General features: G+C 44.4%; 1 protein-coding gene across 1 annotated transcript in view; it reads left to right on the top strand.

Moving 5' to 3' along the window:
* The first annotated feature begins 4133 nt into the window (after positions 1-4133).
* TMEM163 (transmembrane protein 163) overlaps positions 4134-17870 on the top strand; it is a 245271-nt gene continuing 231534 nt past the window's right edge. The window contains 2 exon segments of the mRNA XM_004616529.2: positions 4134-4475; positions 9855-9974. Coding sequence (XP_004616586.2) covers positions 4280-4475; positions 9855-9974 — 316 coding nt within the window. The 5' untranslated portion in view covers positions 4134-4279.

Genomic DNA, 17870 nt, shown 5'->3' on the forward strand with positions numbered 1-17870 from the left:
GAGCTATGGCTGTAACAACTGTCTTATGTTTATTGTTGGAGGTTGGGAGGATACCAAGGACTAAGTGAACTCTCACCCACAACCTTACGCGGTTCCACCAGGGCTCATTTTTTTATTCCAACAAGGATCTTATTGGTGTTTTGTTGCCCTTGGCTTCTTAAGCTTTTTTCCCTTAATTCCTGGGCTAAAGATCTGAAGAAATTTGCTGAAAATGTAAAAAGGTTTGGGTAAGAAAAAAACCAGACTCTATTCATCTTATTATCTAACAAAGATCAGATTATTTGTTCACGTGCCCCACACATAGTGAATTTCTGAAATGTACTAATGGAAATTCAGTGATTTAAAATATCAGATCTCACAAAATTCATACTGATTATGAAATTTTAAAATAGGATTTTAAAGGCTCCAATGAAAGCCTGTAGACTAGATTTAAAGCTATGAGTGTTAGTTTAATTCTGGTCATTGCCACTCTTGATGAGTGTTGCAGTCCTGGTGGAGCCTCTGAGTATCTTATGTGCTTTTTTTCTTTCTGTGGTCATCATATGAACCGGGCATTTAAAGTTCATGATTAGCATATCTACCTCTCAAGCCTTCCCAATATCTTCCACCTCATATTACTTTATTTTACTTTTCTTGAAAATAAGACTTTAATTTTTTTTTTTTTTTTTTTTTTTTTTTGCTTTTTGGGTCACACCCAGCGATGCTCAGGGGTTACTCCTGGCTTTGCACTCAGGAATAACTCCTGGCGGTGCTTGGAGGACCATATGGGATGCCGGGGATCGAACCCGGGTTGGCGGCATGCAAGGCAAACGCCTAACCTGCTGTGCTATCACTCCGGCCCCAAGACTTTAATTTTTTTAAGTATTTTCAGATTTGAAGGAAAACTGACAATGGTATAGGGATTTCTTATATACCCTGCTCCCTGTTTTCTATATTATTGACATCTTATATGAGTATATTTGTTTATAATTAATGAAGAGAATTGACACATTACTAAATAATGTCACTGCTTTATCCAGATAACTATTTTCCCCCTCCTCTGCCCCTGAGATAACTATTTTTTAAGAACATTTAATGTCCTGTTCCAGGATCACACCCATATTACAATTAGTTGTTATGTTTTCTTAGCCTCTCTTTATAATAATCACTGTGTTTGTTATTCACTACTATGATCATGAAGTGGAATTCAGATAGTACTTACACACATAGCTTAAGGGTCACTATAATTATCTAATTATAATGAAGTAGTAGCAAAAGTAAACTAACAAATATTTGTTGTGCATGTACTTTCATAAGTGTTCAATCAGAACTACATCTGCAACCATAGGAAGGAATGAGATATTGCATTTACTTGGAATTGAAAAGTAGTAAGACACGACTCTGGAATTTTACTGACACATCTAGAAAATTTAGACATTTTGAAAAAGTAGTTAAATAATGATGCTCATATACAGGTATGAAATGACTGGGTCTGTGGGAGTTACAATGCGGCAGCCACAGATGCTGACTCAGAGGCTATGAGTAAAATTGGCTTCAGTGTCATGATTCTCCAAAACAATAAACATAGTAAAAATCTTTTAAAAACATACATATTGCTTGCACTTGCAGAAAATTCAGTGTGGTGTAAAAATATTTTGTACCTATTTGTGAAGTAGAATTAAGATTCTTGTGCATTTGTTGGAACATTTTTCATAGCCTCAAATGTCCACTGGGGCATAGGAAAGCCACGTGGGACACAGACAATCTTTGTTGTGTCGCAAAGTCCTGCCTGCCCTCAGTCACCCTTCACTAAGCTGCCCTCCTCCAATTAAAGCATCTGCAAATTTACAAAATACCCCTAGGCGGCAGACTTCTGTGGGTTTTGGTTGTGGTATTGGCACATTAGACATTTCCCACTATTTCTTCTTTGGGAGAAGGAGGGTAATAGTTGAGTGACAGAGACAATGCATGGAAAACCTTTTATAAGGTGCTTCTTGATACGCTGTATGTCCTTCAAGAGCAGTAAACGAATATCATCAGCAGAGATTGTTTGGGGGGAACACTGTGCCCTTGGCTTGCAGGTGGATGCAGGTAACTGAGGAGGCGTGCCGGCAGGCCCCATAATCTCCGTCTCACACATGAAATAAACAGTGAATTATTAAATAGAGTTCACACAAAGCATGCCTGGGGGAGTTGGAGCCAGAGAAATCTTTCTGGAGGAGACAAAAATGACTTATTGAACCAGGACAGCTGAGACTTGAAGGAAAACATATTTATCCCATGAATAATGAATAACTCCTAGATCCTTACTTCTCAAAGCATGGTCTTCAGACCAGCAGTTTCAGCAGCACCTGGAGACTTGCTTGAAATTTCAGTCTCCACCCCGGACTTTCAACAGGAATCCTGGGTGTTCATTTGCACATTCACATTTGAGATGTGCTGGACTAGTGAGTCAATTGAGAAACCCGAGGAAAGAAAAATTATTTTTGCTCCTTTGAGAGAACACACAGACTCCCCCATCCTCTCTCTCTCTCTCTCTCTCTCTCTCTCTCTCTCTCTCTCTCTCTCTCTCTCTGTTGTCATTGTATTCAAATGAAAATTCTCAGCTAGACCCTGTCAGAATCTTGAAGTGACAAGGCATCAACATCTACTTAAATAAATAGATAAATAAATACACAAATCTTCCCATATAATCTTACATTCATTTAAAAAATGATGCCGAAGTCTCAGACTAGATCCATTTCATCGCCTGGGATAAAAGAATCTTTGGCAGCGCCTGAAATTGGATATCTTTGCTCTCAAACTTCCCAGGTGATTCTAATATATGAGAGCCATTGGCAAGAAGAAATCAACATGACAATAGTGTGGAGGTGGGGCTGATGAAAGCGTTAGTGAGGATGGAACTGAAACGAATACCTAAAGTTTTAATGGTTTTCATTATAAATTATTAATTTATATTATAATTACTTATAAATCAATAATTTTATCATATTATTGATTATAAATCAATAAATTAATAAGTTTATTCACCCCTGTATTCCTTTCCAGCAAGAGGGGACCTTTGAAATGTCCTTGTCCAACTCAGTTTGTAATTAAAATATTAGCTATCAAGCAGGTAACGTGTATTATCCAAGGTCCACGCAGATGTCTCTTCGTCCAATAATAAAATATAAAATGAGTCCCTTTTCCCATTTTTCGTGATGGTTTCCAGTACACCACAAAGGCACTTACGTTCTACCGCGGTTTCGATCCTCAAAGCGAGCATGAGAAAGGACACGCGTTACTTTTCAAAAAGCAGAGTGGCCCCCAACCCTATCTTTCAGTCCCCCCCTCTGCCCCACAAACTGAGCAGGTTTTAAGCGGTGCATTTTGAAGAGTTCCGATGAAACCTGGACTCCAGGTAACATCAAGCTGCATCTGTTCAGCGGCCGGTTGTCCTCTGTCCCTCTGGGAGCGAGGACCCGGGCGACGAGGACCAGCTGGCTGCCTCGCTGCAGGGACCCGCTACAGTGAGGGGATCGGAGTTAGTCGCGGTCGGATTTGGGGGCGTTCGAAGAGCTGGTCCCGCTGGAGGGGACGGGGAAGGGGTAGACTTGTCCTAGGATGGGGGCTCGACTCAGGAGGGAAATAGCGAGTGAATGGGATGAAGGCCCAGGGAAAGTCGCAGTGGGGGAATCTTGGGGTCCACATCTCTGCCACAATCACGGGTCCCCAATACCTAGCACGTTAGTAAGGGGATGCTGGAGAGAAGGAAAGCGGAGGGCAGAGCAAACATGAGCTGGAAAGACAGCAGACCCGGGGGAGACCAGACCCTCCGCGGCGTTTGCGGCTCGCGCCGCTCCAACGAGAAGAGGAGCCGAATCGGGCGCAGCCCGTGTGTTCGTGCGTTAGGTTCCCGGACGGCAGAGAAACCGGGTTCTGACGGTGCCGCACCGCGGCTGGAGCAGGTTCCTCCGACACCCCTGGCACCGGCCTGGGCCCGAGCCGCCGCGGGTCTCTCCGCACCCGGGGACTGTCATCCCCTCGAGAGTCTGGCGGGGCCCGGGGTACGCGGGCTCCGGCTCGGGGACCTCGGGGCGGGTCCCCGGCGAGCGCACCTGCCCCGGGGGGCGGAGCGCGGCGGCCCCCGCGCGGCCCCGCTTCCCTCCGCCCCGCCTCGCGGCCCCACCCCGGCCCCCGCCCCCCGCCGCCGGCGCACCTCCACTCGGCCGCGCGCTCAGTGTCCCCCTGCCGGCTCCCAGCCGCGGCGCCTGGCGCTTCCCCCTAGCGTCCCCGCCGCCGCCACCCACCGCCCCGCGCCATGGAGCCGGCCGCGGGCAGCGAGCGCCGCAGCGCCCCGGGCCCCGCCGTCCCGCCGCCGCCCCGGGGCCCCCCACCCTTGGCTGCCGCGCCCGGCCCTCTGGGGACCCCCGCGCGGGAGCCGCCGCAGTCCGACGACGAAAGGCAGATGCGCATCAGCGAGAGCGGCCAGTTCAGCGACGGGCTGGAGGACCGAGGTGAGCGCGCGTCGGTGCCCTGGCCGGGAGGGCGCGATTGCGGTGAGCCTGGCTCCCGGCCCGCCGCTCCAGCGCCTCGAAGGCTGCTCGGGGCGCGGGGCGCGGGGACGTGTCCGCCAAGGCTTGGGGAGCGGAGCGCCGCGGCCGCACCTCCCGCGCCGGCTTCTTTCCCTCTCCCTCTGCCATCCCCGGGGATCGGAGAAACGGGCGTCTTGGACCGACCCCGCCGGGGCCCGCCGCGCCCGCTGCAAAAAAGTTTGCAGGAGGCGGTGTTTCTGCCTTTGCTTTGTGTGTGTGTGTGTGTGTGTGTGTGTGTGTGTGTGTGTGTGTGTGTGTGTGTGTGTGTCTTTCGCATTTGCTCTCGGAACCCAGCGCTCTGGAGGGGACACTGCGGACCCTGGTCGGCGCCGCAGACCCGAAGCTCTACACTTGCTCCGCTCCGCGTTTTTGCGACCCCCGCCGGCGTCCCCGGAGAACTTCGCTCAGCCGGGCTGGCTTCCTGCCCGGCGTCGGGAGAAGGAGGGAAGTCGGGCGGCCCCCCGACGTTACTTAACAGGGGACCAGCGGCCCCGTGGGTCGTTGCCCCCCCGCTATCCGGCGACTGGGCATTTGGAATTCCTCATGGGAACGGACATCACGGAAACCTGGGGGTTCCAGGAGCGCACGTCCCATCCTCTGCAAAATCCCTTCCCAGACACTGACCAGGGTCCTCCCCTTCCCCAACACAGACACACAGGAGAGTCTTTGCAGCGAAGCCACATCCCACCTGCAGTCCAGAGCCGGTTCCCCCGTTGAGTTGTCCGCATAAAACGCGGGAGTCACCTCTTTTCATTCCCTTCTTTCTCCTCCGACATTCCGCTTTCCCTCCCTCATTTCCTTTCCGCGTGAAGGGAGCCCCGTTCTTGGCCACACCTAATACCTTTTCTGCATCCTGCTGAATTCAAATCTCTATACCATTCTTCCAGTTTCCGGCCTCCCATCCCCAAAGACTGAACGGTCTTGCTAAAACCTCTTAGTGACCGAAGAGGGATCCCTGCAGCCAGGCTTTCCAGCCAACGGAACCGGCTCTTCGCCACTCCACCCCCTTTTCTTGGAAGCCTCGTTTTGTTGGCTGTGGCGGATTTATATATTTTAGTCTTAGCAGGTTTCTGTCCTATTCTTAGTCTCTCCTGTGCATTTTTTTCTATTCCGGTGTAGTGTTCGGATGCACGATGTTATTCCCTTGGAAAATTTAAACAGTAGTGTGTGAAATAGAACGACATGGAAAGGACAATTTTCAGAATCACCAGGAATCCTCCGTGAGACCTGGAGCCCTCCAGGGGCAACGAGTTCTGCACCTCGGTTACAATTTCTCCTCTCCCATTCGTAGGGATCATTTTAGAGCTGATGCCTGCAGACAAGCGCCCAGCCAAACCCGTCTATGGTTGTCAGCCGTGTTAGTTACCTTTCCCGTCTGCAATTAACATGGTAGGACTGAACATTTTTGTTTTGAGCAAAGATCTCTGGGCAGATCTTCTCTCCCGTCCCCTCCCCTTCCAACACTGCGGACCATTTGCACAAGGCGGCCTATTTCTCCCCACCAAATGGCAGGAGGAAAGAAAGCATTGATTTGAAGCTCATGGTCAAGTGTAAAGAGCCCTTCTGGATTCCTTCTTTAGATTGTTTTCCACTGGTCAACGGGATTTCATTTTCCCTTGTACACTAGCATGAAAGCAGTTACTGTTCATGACGGTCACTGTGCAGCCTCTCTGTGAGGACAAACCCTGGCCACCAAAGCGCCCTGTCCCGTGTGGCATGGAGAGAAAGCTGAAAGTCAGTATGACATTCCTTTGTCTGACCTACTCCCGGAAGCAAAGAGTTAATGATGAATCAGTCATTTATATTAAATACATCAGCAGGCTACCTGGGGAGTCTTATTAGAATATTCTGTGTCTGCGTTATTTTTTTCTAAGGGGCTGCATCTGTCCAGCATTGATTTCTCAATCCCTTGGGAGTGGTTCGATTGCTGCTACCTTTTTCCTAATGGTGAGGGGATTAGGGGAGGAGGTGGCCGGGGGCGGATCTTTCCACAGTCCCCAGCTCACTTCCTTGTAGGCCTAAATACCTAAGGGGGTGTCATATGGGGGAAGGGGATACCTGGATATGCACCCGTGCTTGGCCTTCTCTCTTGTCTTCTACTTCTGAAATACCAGGACTAAAATGAGCACATCTAACTCTGATCAGAGGCTTGTTTGGGGACTTTGGAGGTACATCTTCTGCCCCCCTTAGAAGTGATGTGGGCTGGTTTCCAGAAACCTAGCTGGTTCATAATGGCAGTAACTGCAGTGCCATTTGGCTGAGACTTCAGAAAGCCAGAGTTGTGTGGTCCAAGATATTTCGAGACTCAACATAAACACAGACTCTTTCTATCTCCTTCCATTTAATATCTACTTTTCTTCTTACAAGACTTTCTCCATCATCTGCCCCAAGCCTCAGGGTCCAGCCCAGCATTAGAATATTACATGTTTCAGCATTTCCCACTTTCTTCCCAGCTAATAAGCACTTCTTTCCCCCCAAAAGAATCTCAGAGTGACTCTTAGGAGAAAGCAGTTCATGCTCACTTGGAAGTGACCAGTGGTTTCAAGCTTCCTACATACCAGCACACCCAGTTCCTCCTGGGTGTGATGACATGTGTCACCTGACAGAGATTATAAATTTGAATATGGAGGCCAGTTGTGGATAGGAAGGAGACAGCTCTGGGTACAAAGCTGAGACCAGTCTCAACTTATCTAGGCTATGCTCCCTTCTTTCAAGACTGCCTTCGTGTCTGCTTTAAGAATTCTCACCCTTTTTTCCAGAGCTTTTGAGTGTGTGAGGGGCCATCACGGGGTAGAGGCAGGGGCTTCTGAGTACGTCTGTGTACCTGTGAACTGGGTCTTGGGAGGTCATCATAGATAGCTTCCTTTTGAGAAGTGGTTGGTTTTCCATCCTTGCTGCTGGCTAGATTCTGAGGGGAGAAAAATAGTAACAAAGGCTGGGAGGAAATAGGAAAATTCCTTCCTTCCTGTACAGTCTTCCATTGTGGTTACTCCTTTTTGTATGCAGATACCAGATGTGAAGAGGAATCTCCAGTTATGCTTAGAGAGGACCTTCCCCTTGCAGATGCTCCAGACCAATAAGGGTGTTACCTGAAGCCCCATCCTGGGAGCACTGTAGGGAAGAGTGTGGATTGGGATGTGTGATCATGACCAGCTCCTTTGCTGGCAACTGCTGGCTTTTGAAGGGGAAAAAAAAGATCACGTGACAGAATAGAAAACCCAGACTGTTGTCCCTTCTCTCAGAAAATGAAATCTTACTCTAAGAGGAATCTTGTTTTTTGCCCTCAGTAGACAAGCCTCTCGAGATTGTTGCTGTCAAAATATCCAACAAATGAATTCCTTATTTGAGTCAGCACTTTAATGTGAGAGATTCCCTTCTGCAAATTAACTGGCCAGGATAAAAGGAAAATTTTTATTTCATATGAGAAAAGAGAACAACATTATTGATAATGTTTGGGACCTGCCCATCTAGGCTTTAACTGGAGACAAGTGTGACTGTAGAATAGGGTGAACATTAGAATGGTATATTTGTCAACATCTAGGAGAGAAATGGACAAAGAAATTTTAATTTGAGATGACGTACCCAGAGCAGAATTTGACAAGAGAGGTTTCTGTTTGTTTTTCTTTAATTTTGCACCTAAGAACTTTCGCTTAGGAAAGTTTGGAGGGAATTTTGTTGATGGAAGTTGATGGAAATGTTCTTCATTCCTCCTTGCATTGGCACCTACCTTTTGATTCTTTATAAGCTTATAGGTTTGGTTACTTAGAAATTTCTGGGCTATAAACTGAGCTCACTAAGACGTTTTCTGGACATTTCTTCCTGCTTTCTTCAGGACTTATTTGGGGTGCTTCAGTCAGGGTAGTTGAGTGGAGCAATGGCATTTTAATAGAGTTAAACATGTTCACATTTGGAACAAGATACAGTTTTCAACAGTCAGAGGTATAGTGTTGCTGCTATAATCACTCAGATAAGAAAGATGCTTTCACAGGGTGTGAGGTGTGGCATGTCACACTCTGTGCAATATTTTACAAGTCTGTGTCTGATCTCTAACTACCAACCCTGTCAGTTGAGGATAGTGTGAGGAAGCTGCTCCCCTCTGCAAAGCATATTGTGGAATTATGAGCCAGAGAACAGCTTCTGTTGTGGAATGAGCATCTGAAAACTCAATTCTTCATGCAGCTAAGAGATTCCACAGATGATTTTTTTTATTTGCTATTTGAGAAGTATTTAGTGAATGTAAATTCTAAAGAAGTATACATTAGGATCATATTGAAGGTGTTCTAGTTCTTGAAGCTGGGCTCCCAAACCTTGGTCCTTGACTCTGAGTCATCATACATTTCTGTTGTTGTCCTGGACTCTTGTTTTGTTTGTTTGTTTGCTTGTTTGTTTTGGGAGCACATGTGGCAGTGCTCAGGGCTTACTCCTGGCTCTGTGCTCAGGGATCACTCCTGGTGAAGGGACCATAGCAGTGCTGATGATCAAATCTGGATAAGCTGCATGCAAGGCAGGTGCCTTATGCCCTGAACTATCTCTTCAGTCTCTTGCCAAGGACTCTTAATGTTGAAAGCTTAGGAGACAAAACTAACCAATATTTTTTGCACCTGTCTTACCCAAGGAGGCCACCTCCACTTTCAGCAGATTTACTCCACTTTAATGTTTTGAAAGATTTTGAACTGTGTTTGATGCAAATGGATACATACTATAGACTAGAAAGAGCAAGGAAGAAAACTTGGTGTATAATGTCGGCCCCAGTGATTAATGTTCATTATGCTTAAGAAAAAATAGTTTTTCTCCTTCTAGAACCCAAAAGAGGAGGACCTTTGCTGTTCCTTACTTCTTGCTTTGGGCAAAACCACCTTTTGGGGCCATGCTGGTGGGTCAATGCAAATCAATGCCTCAGTTAAATGTTAGCAATTAATGCTACTTTCCTGACTGAGAGTCTTCTTGGAAGGTCAGCACCTATGTGAACCATAGTTGACACAGGAAGAGGAGATGGCCCAGGTTATACATCAGGTCAAGGAACAGTGGGGTTTGCAGTTTTCCTAAGGCTGATGAATCCATGCACAGACTCATGCCCTGTGTTCCCAGAGTCTAGAATTCTTTTGAAAAAAGATGCGCCAAAGCTTGATTTCTTTGTTAAAACACAGTGTGGGGCAAGGAAAGCCCACCTTGGCACACTGGTTTTCTGTTTGCAGTCCTTGGCAAGGGTGTGTTGTTCTGATTGTGGGTTTTTGAATAAGGAAATGTCTAACTTCCTTCTCTCCTTGTTCTTATTTTTGTTTTATTTTTTTTTTTGGTTAGGCTTACTAGAAAGCAGCACTCGACTAAAACCCCACGAAGCCCAGAACTACAGAAAGAAGGCGTTGTGGGTCTCCTGGTTCTCCATTATTGTCACACTGGCCCTGGCGGTAGCTGCCTTTAGTGAGTATCAGTCTTACCAATCGATACTTGCTGGTGTGGCCTGTTTTATTTTCTGATTCCTGTGGGATGCACTTTTGCTTTTTAGTTGACTGCTATTGATGAGTAAATTTTTTCAGATGGTTGGGTCGTCAGGGTACTTACAAATTAGTAAAATGGCTTCTCTGCTTTGCAGAGGAAAGAGGTGGTTAAGAGGAGAGCTGTGCTGGGAGCCTTGGCTCTCATCAGCATGCAGGTCTGTGGAGCTAGATTCTGGCTGCAGCTGAATAGTGAAAAGATTCTCTTGGTGGATGCCTTCAGCCTGGGCTGACAGGTGACAAATGTATATCTTTGACATTTGTATTTTGAGCCTATTACAATTGGACAATACCTACCCAATACCTACCGGCTCACAGTAGGTCTTCTTTCACCTTTACCTGTATAGGGTTTGGATGAAAATCACGTACACTTAAATGAAATAAAAAATGGGAGGGTCCACTGTCAAGTTTTTAGTAGGCATGGGACAAAAAAAATTCATGACAATCAAGAAAAAATAAGGTAATTGGATATGTTCTGCCTATGAATAGTCCCCTTTGGGTGTTAGGATTCCTATCACTTGTGTGTTCTTAACTCACAGTTGCAGCCTAAAGAAATGGGTGTGTGCTATTTATTCTTATTAATTTGTATAATTGTGCAATGATTCACAAGCTGAAGCAATATCATTCAGCTTCAGATCAACCTTGGTAGAAAGCACACTGACTTTTTCTTTTCATGCTGAGAAAAAGGAGAATGCATTTTTTATGTTTGTGAGACCTTATTGCTTTAACTGAAAGATCCATATTCTAAGTGATGAGTATCACACAGCATGTCTCATGTGACAACCTTAAGAGTAGGATAAAAAGGGGCTGTGTAATGGAAGATACGGCTCTCTGGCTCTGTGTGCATTGTTTAAAAATCTATTCTGCACTGCTGGTGGAAGTTGGTGGTGTTTCCCAAGAGGGAATATCAGAATTTGGCCAAATGCTCCCTGTAATAGTATGCATATATTGCTTGAAGCAATTTATGTTGCAAACACTGTACCATATCTTGGCTTAGAAAAAAAAAAAGCTCAACATTTAGAAGCAAAGTAATGCATCTCAAAGTATAAGCATTTCAAAGCATAAACATTTTACCAAGTGAGCCAGAAATCTAATCAAGAGGAATTCTGATTCTTGAAAATAGCTACTCCTTCTCTGATTCCCCTTCCCTCCCCCCTTTCTTTTAAATGCTGAAACAAGAATAACAAGCCAGATTGATGTCCCTGGAGGATAATTTGATTGTGGTGGCTGGTGTGGATTCTGGATTTGACACCATAATTTACATATGTAAAGAAAGAGGAAAGGAGTGAAGGGTGGTGATTTACAAACAGAATAATAGATTTACAAACAGAATAATAGTTACTCAGACTTCTCTGTGTTCCTGATAAAGCTATTATGACTTTTTTATTTGGATGTCTGAGTGAGGACCTGAATGGAAAGAAATATTGAGAAAGTCTTTTCTTTGGGAGAATAATATTACATTTGATGTACTTAATCTTGTAATAGGGAAAGATTATGAGGAAATTTCGGTTTCACATGTTATGCCTAATCAGATGTAAAAATTCTGTTCCATTTCCTTTAATCAGGAAAGACTGTGGCATAATTAGGGTGTTGCTCTGTGGAATTTTTTTTTAATAATGTTATTCTTGGTTGTAGCAATATTTATTAAATTTTTTAATTTGTTGCCAATACAATATTGACATTGACATATAATGTCATGATCTGTTATTTTCTATAACACAGCCAACTTGTTCCCAAGTTGCTTTCAGCCTTTTTAGTTAAAATATAAAAAAATGTAGATGATGAACTATATTTATTTTTTGCCCACCTTAACTAAATCTTTAGTATGTGTATGTATGTATGTATGTATGTATGTATGTGTGTGTTATATTTTAAACACATAGGGTGGTCTCTGTTGTAACGGTTATTAGTTTTATGCTTTATTTTTCTAAATGTGTTTGTAATGTGAAACATTTAAAATCCTTTCAAAAGCATCATTTACATGTTGACAGATTTGTGCAGTCTTTTCTGTTCAGAATGGAAAGAAAATCAATACAAACTAAGCAGTAGGAGCTGACTTTTGAATTGAGTTTAAATTAACACCTACAGGAATGTTGTATGTTACAGAAGTGGACACACACACACACACACACACACGCACATACACACACACAGAGCAAAAGGAGCTCCAACCTTATTCTCTCAAGAGGCAAGTGACAGAATAATAGTATGATGTTATGAAGCAGAGTGGCCTGGTCTGATGATACCCCATTCTGTCCAGTAAAATGACTAGTTCAAACCAGTTAATACTTTAGAAGAGAATCACTGTGGAATTACTGCAAGTGATTCTTTTGTGGGGGGCCAGAGAAGTTTGGAGTGTATGTGTATGTTTGTGTGTGTGTTGCAGAGGCATATTATCGTGAAGAGAATCTTATCATCTACCATTATGTCTTCTTGCTACTGTTGCTGGTAAACTCTTTGGGGGCAGGAAGACCATCCATGCTTGTGTGGAGTGAGGATTCAGAACTGTCAGATGAATGAATTGAGAGATTAATTCTTTTTTTTCATACAAGAAATATATATATTTTTAAAATAGTGATTTCAGGGCCCAAGGAGGTAGTTCAAGGGACTTTAGCACATGCCTTCTGTCCTGGAAACCTGGTTTGATCCCTGGCACCTGTTGGGATGACACCCACCTGCCAGCACCAGAGCAGGGAGTTAGTCCCTGGGCACTGTGGTGTGTGGCCCCAAACAAAAAGCCAAAAAACAATAAAAGAATTTATTCTAAAGGCTTATTTAGATATCAGGCTTAGCTATCATTTATTTTATAAAGAACTGAAATATTTTGGGTCAACAGTATCATCCTATGGTTACTCTGCCTAGGGGGGTGCCTTAGAGCTGTCTCCTCTGGGGTCAGTGAACATTCTGACCATCCCCTCCTCGCCTGCCATGTTCTATTATCCTGGATGCTGAATTTTAACTCAGCAGCTAAAGAAATGCTGCTGTCTCTTTTGTGTTTGCAAATAAGGTGATGAGTATGTATAAATTTCGAGGGGCACCTCTTTTCTCAGTCAATTGCTAAGATTAACATCTTTGTGTAGTATAATTATATGTACGTTGCAGGCAAAACTTGTTATTTTTATCCTCCACAAACCTTCTGTAATCACTATACTAAGTTTTTATAGATTAGGAGTTTCTAAAAGCTCTCATGGTAAAAGTAACTTTGGAAAAGAGTAATGATTTATTTGTGAAAAGTAAGTTCAGTGTACAGATATACAGATAAATATATGTGATTGTGGTTGGCATTCATATCTGTGGTATAGTTAAAAAATTAGATGAACTTTCGGGGCCGGAGCGATAGTACAGCGGGTAGGGCGTTTGCCTTGCACGCGGCCGACCCGGGTTCAATCCCCGGCATCCCATATGGTCCCCCAAGCACCGCCAGGAGTAATTCCTGAGTGCAAAGCCAGGAGTAACCCCTGAGCATCGCTGGGTGTGACCCAAAAAAGCAAAAAAAAAAATTAGATGAACTTTCTTTCAAAGTTTCTGCTATGAAAATAGTTTGAAAGAAAACAGTGCTCTTGAAAGAGATATGAACTATTTTTAATAACATTTGGTAATATAGTGATTTTGGACCTGCTCAAATGCTGATAAAAAACAGATGGTAATGCATCTGAATACTTCAGGAAGAGTCCTAGTTTGGCTTTAAAATTGCTCTGATTTATGATCTTTAAGTAGGATGGAAAATGGCATTTTGTTTTGAACCATACCTTTAAAAATCTGTTTTAATAATGAGACTAGAAGGAGAACAGAAGTTCTATTTCAAAATTCGGGCTTTGACATCATTGATATGTTTGTTAGAACAATTTCGGAAAAATGGTTCTGATTCTGAGGTTTGACTGAGGGCAAGCTAATTTTTAGGTGTTGAATGCATGTTCTGTGAGAAATGATATATTTGAAACATTCTCAGGGGAAATTTTTTTCTAAGATACACAGTTCTATTAACAAAAAAATGAAGTAAATTTTTTTGATTTAGATCCAAAACAAGATCTTCTCAGAAACACTTATACATTTAGTGAAGCAGTAGATTTAAGATTCAGAGAAAATCAGGCCAAGGAGATGGCATGAAGGGCTGGACTGCATATGGCACCACATGATTCCTGAGTAAGGCTAGGTGTGGCTCCTAAGCAAACAAACCAAAGGAAATAGTCACATTTAAAAGGAGCTACTTTCCTTTTATATATGGGTCTTTAAAATAATATATTGTCATTTTGATGTAATTAATTTTAATCTTTAAGGTTTTGATTTGTTCTTGATCCTTAAAATGGTAGCATAAGTGTAGCACTGTAGCACTGCCGTCCCATTGTTCATTGATTTGCTCGAGTGGGCACCAGTAATGTCTCCTTGTGAGATTTGTTTGATAAGTGTGTATATATATACATATATATATTTTATTGAATCACCATGTGGAAAATTACAATGCTTTCAGGCTTAAGTCTCAGTTATACAATGCTGAAACAACCATCCCTTCACCAGCACCCATATACCACCACCAAAAAAACACCCCAGTATACCTCCATCCCTCCCCGGTAACTGATAAATTTTACTTTACTTTCTCTTTACTTTGGTTACATTCAACATTTCAACAAAAATCTTACTATTATTGTTAGGAGTTCCCCACTAGAATCAGACCTGCTGTGAAGAGATATGAGGTTTTGGATTTCTGTATTTTAGCAACTAAGTCGAGGGAAATTTCTTCCAGAAATTGGATCATTGCAAGCTTGTATCTCTCATTAGTGGTCCTCATAATATGGTGGTCACCACGCCCTTCCCCCTCCCCCCGAAGGAAAAGGCGAGAGAGAGAAAAACCTTTCCCCTTCTGGGCAGGCATGGGGCCACAGCCTAGTTCTCAGTCTGGAGACATTCTGCAAGGAGCTGCCAGTATCAAAAGTAGTTCAGCTGGCCTCTGGAATCATGCTCGTGCAGCTGCGGTGAGGCAGCACACGTGTGGCCCCAGGATCACATCTCAGCGGCAAGTGGGGCCGGTGCCGCCCACCTTCCTGAGCAGTGTGTGTATATATATGTATATATATTTTATATGTGTATAAGTATATATATTTATGTATATATAAATGTGTATATATATTATATATGTGTGAATTTATATATATTTTAGCATTTGATAATTAGTTTTCCATTGCTGAGAATGAAGAGATATGAAGTCCTGCTGTTCCAAGTACATAACTCTTTTTTTTTTCCTCCTTCCCGTGCCACCAAGTTCGTGCCTGCTTAATAGTCCTCATAGTATGGCTGACACCACGCCGCCCGACAAAGGAAAAAAAAAACCTGAGAAAGAAGGATATTTCCAATCCTTGGTTGGCGTGGGGCTATGGCTTAGTTCACAGTCTAGAGACACGGCTGCAGGCAGTTTCTGGAACCAAAGTAGTCTAGTTGGCTTCCAGATTCTGGTAGATCAGTAGCAAAGCGACCACACAAAAGTGTGGCCACCCAAGTGGAATCTCGGCATAGTGTGCGCTGGTATCAGCCCTGGCCTGAGACCAGTGTATATATTTTTATTTAAATCTTGTGAGTCCAAAAGTTGAGAAATAGATACAATGAAATTACACATATCTTCCATAAACTCAGCAAACAAGGTCTGGGAACCTGCTCAGGTATTTTCTCAGTGACACATTGGGAGCTGGGCAGGATAGAAATGGCCTGATCTCCATAGACTTCTGGCCCTGAGAGTGAGAGGTCAGTCTCAATCCTTACAGTAGCTACAAGGGGCTGGCCTTAGCCTTTGCTGTATCTTAGCCTAGTCTCCTAGCAGTGGAACTTTACACCAGACTCTTTCTGTTTCCCATGGCTTTCCCTGTTAGGAACTCCTCAAAGAGCCCTTGCCTGCTTTGTGGACTCATCCCCTGGTAGTTTTACCCACCACATTGTGTGCTTTCTTTTTCATAGTTTCTCCTCTTGTACTCCCACCTCCTTTTGATGAAAAGGTGGGAGACATCTTATACCCCCGACCCTACATGCAGCCAAATGCACAGCCCTCTTGTCGAATGATCCTTATGTGTATTGCTGGCCCTGCGTTTCTTTGACTTGATAAAAGCAGTATCTGAACATTATAAATATTCATCAGGACAGTGGTCTGTAGTGCCAGTTTCTGTTCCTTCCTCAGTTTGCTCTCCTGAGATACTGTGTATGTAGAGGACCCTCAGGGAGGAACAGCTTGAGCTTGAGGACCTCCCCCGACAGCGTTCCATGCCTCAAGGATTCATTCTTCCTTCATCTCCTTGGGTTGCTCTCATCAAAATGTTCTACAAGTCACCTCCTCCCCTCCCTTCTCCACCCCCTTCTGTAGTTCAGGAACAGCACCCAGAATTTAAGCATGTTTTATTTAGGCCCCTAGGTCCCTCTTACCTGGCTGGACTCATCTCACCCCATAAACCCAGCACACCTCCGCTCTCATCCACAGATGCTTCAGCAATCTCCCTCCACGCTGTGTCCTACCATTTGCCCCTGACTGTGGCACCTGTGCTTCTCTTGGTCTTCAGCGCCCTGCCTTCCTGGCCTCCTCTTTTGTTTTCCAGCAAACTGTTTACCACTCAAAATTGAGATGAAAGCTCTCTGCCTGGGAGCCTTCTTCACTTTCTGGGCTGATTTAAATTTCCCTTAGGTTCCTTTAGCCCTTTTGGACTCCTGTTATTCAAAACTTACTTGAATCATTGCATCCCATTCTTCTTTGTTTTTCTTAGCCACACTTGTCAGTGTTGCTGGAAGGTGGGAGAGTGTTACTTATGGGGAGACCATATGGTGCCTGAGATTCAACCAGGGCTGGCTGCATGTAAAGCAAGTACCTTAACCCGTGTTCTCTGTCTCTGTCTCTGCTCTTTTAAAAAAAAAATTTATTGCACCTGTATATACTCCTGAAAGGCAGGGCTTGTCTTTCCCAATTTGTATTCTTAGCTACTAACTCAGATATTAGTTGGGCTGGGATAGTGTGTGTGTGTGTGTGTGTGTGTGTGTGTGTGTGTGTGTGTGTGTGTGTATTGTACCAGGGATCAAACTCAGGGCTTCATACATATGAGCATGATCTCTGCATGGAGCCACATCTCTGGTTCTGGGGTAATTATTTTTTCTTTTTGGGTCACACCCAGCGATGCTCAGGAGTTACTCCTAGCTCTGCACTCAAGAATTACTCCTGATGGTGCTGGGGGACCATATGGGATGCTGGGGATTGAACCCAGGTAGGCCATGTGCAAGGCAAACACCCTACCCACTGTACTATTACTTCGGTCCCTAGGATAATTTTTAGCATCTGGAATTGCTTAAGACATTGTGGCTGAAGCAAAGTGAAGACTTTAAAAAGAAATCGTTTTGGGAGACATGCCTGGGATCAGACCCAGAGCCTCTCACAGGAGTGCTCTACTGCTCAACCACTTCCAGCCCAAGGATGAATGTTACAGATAAGGACTCCAGACCAGAAGAATAGCCTTTTCAAAGTTGATAGGAAGCAGAGAGATTGCAGTGGTACCTATTTAAATTTGTAAGTAACCAGGGACCCCTCCCTTGCCCTGGAGACTGGCCACTGCATGGAGGGGAGGGGGGGGCCGAGCGTGAGAGCACAGCTCTCATCTGTGTGCTCAGCTCACAGTGAGCTGCTGTTCCTGCGGGCAGGGGAGGAGGGGGCTGGCAGCTGCTTGTGTGTTCCCCCCTTCTCCCTGAATTCCACACACAGTGTTTAATGAAAATCTGGCCAGGCTGCATTAGCATGGGGGTGTCCTTGTCACAGTGCCGAGACTCAGGGAAGCTGGGCAGTGAGCCCCAGCTGGCCCCATCT

This window comes from Sorex araneus, chromosome X (assembly GCF_027595985.1).
Source record: "Sorex araneus isolate mSorAra2 chromosome X, mSorAra2.pri, whole genome shotgun sequence".
Classification (NCBI taxonomy): Eukaryota; Metazoa; Chordata; class Mammalia; order Eulipotyphla; family Soricidae; genus Sorex; species Sorex araneus.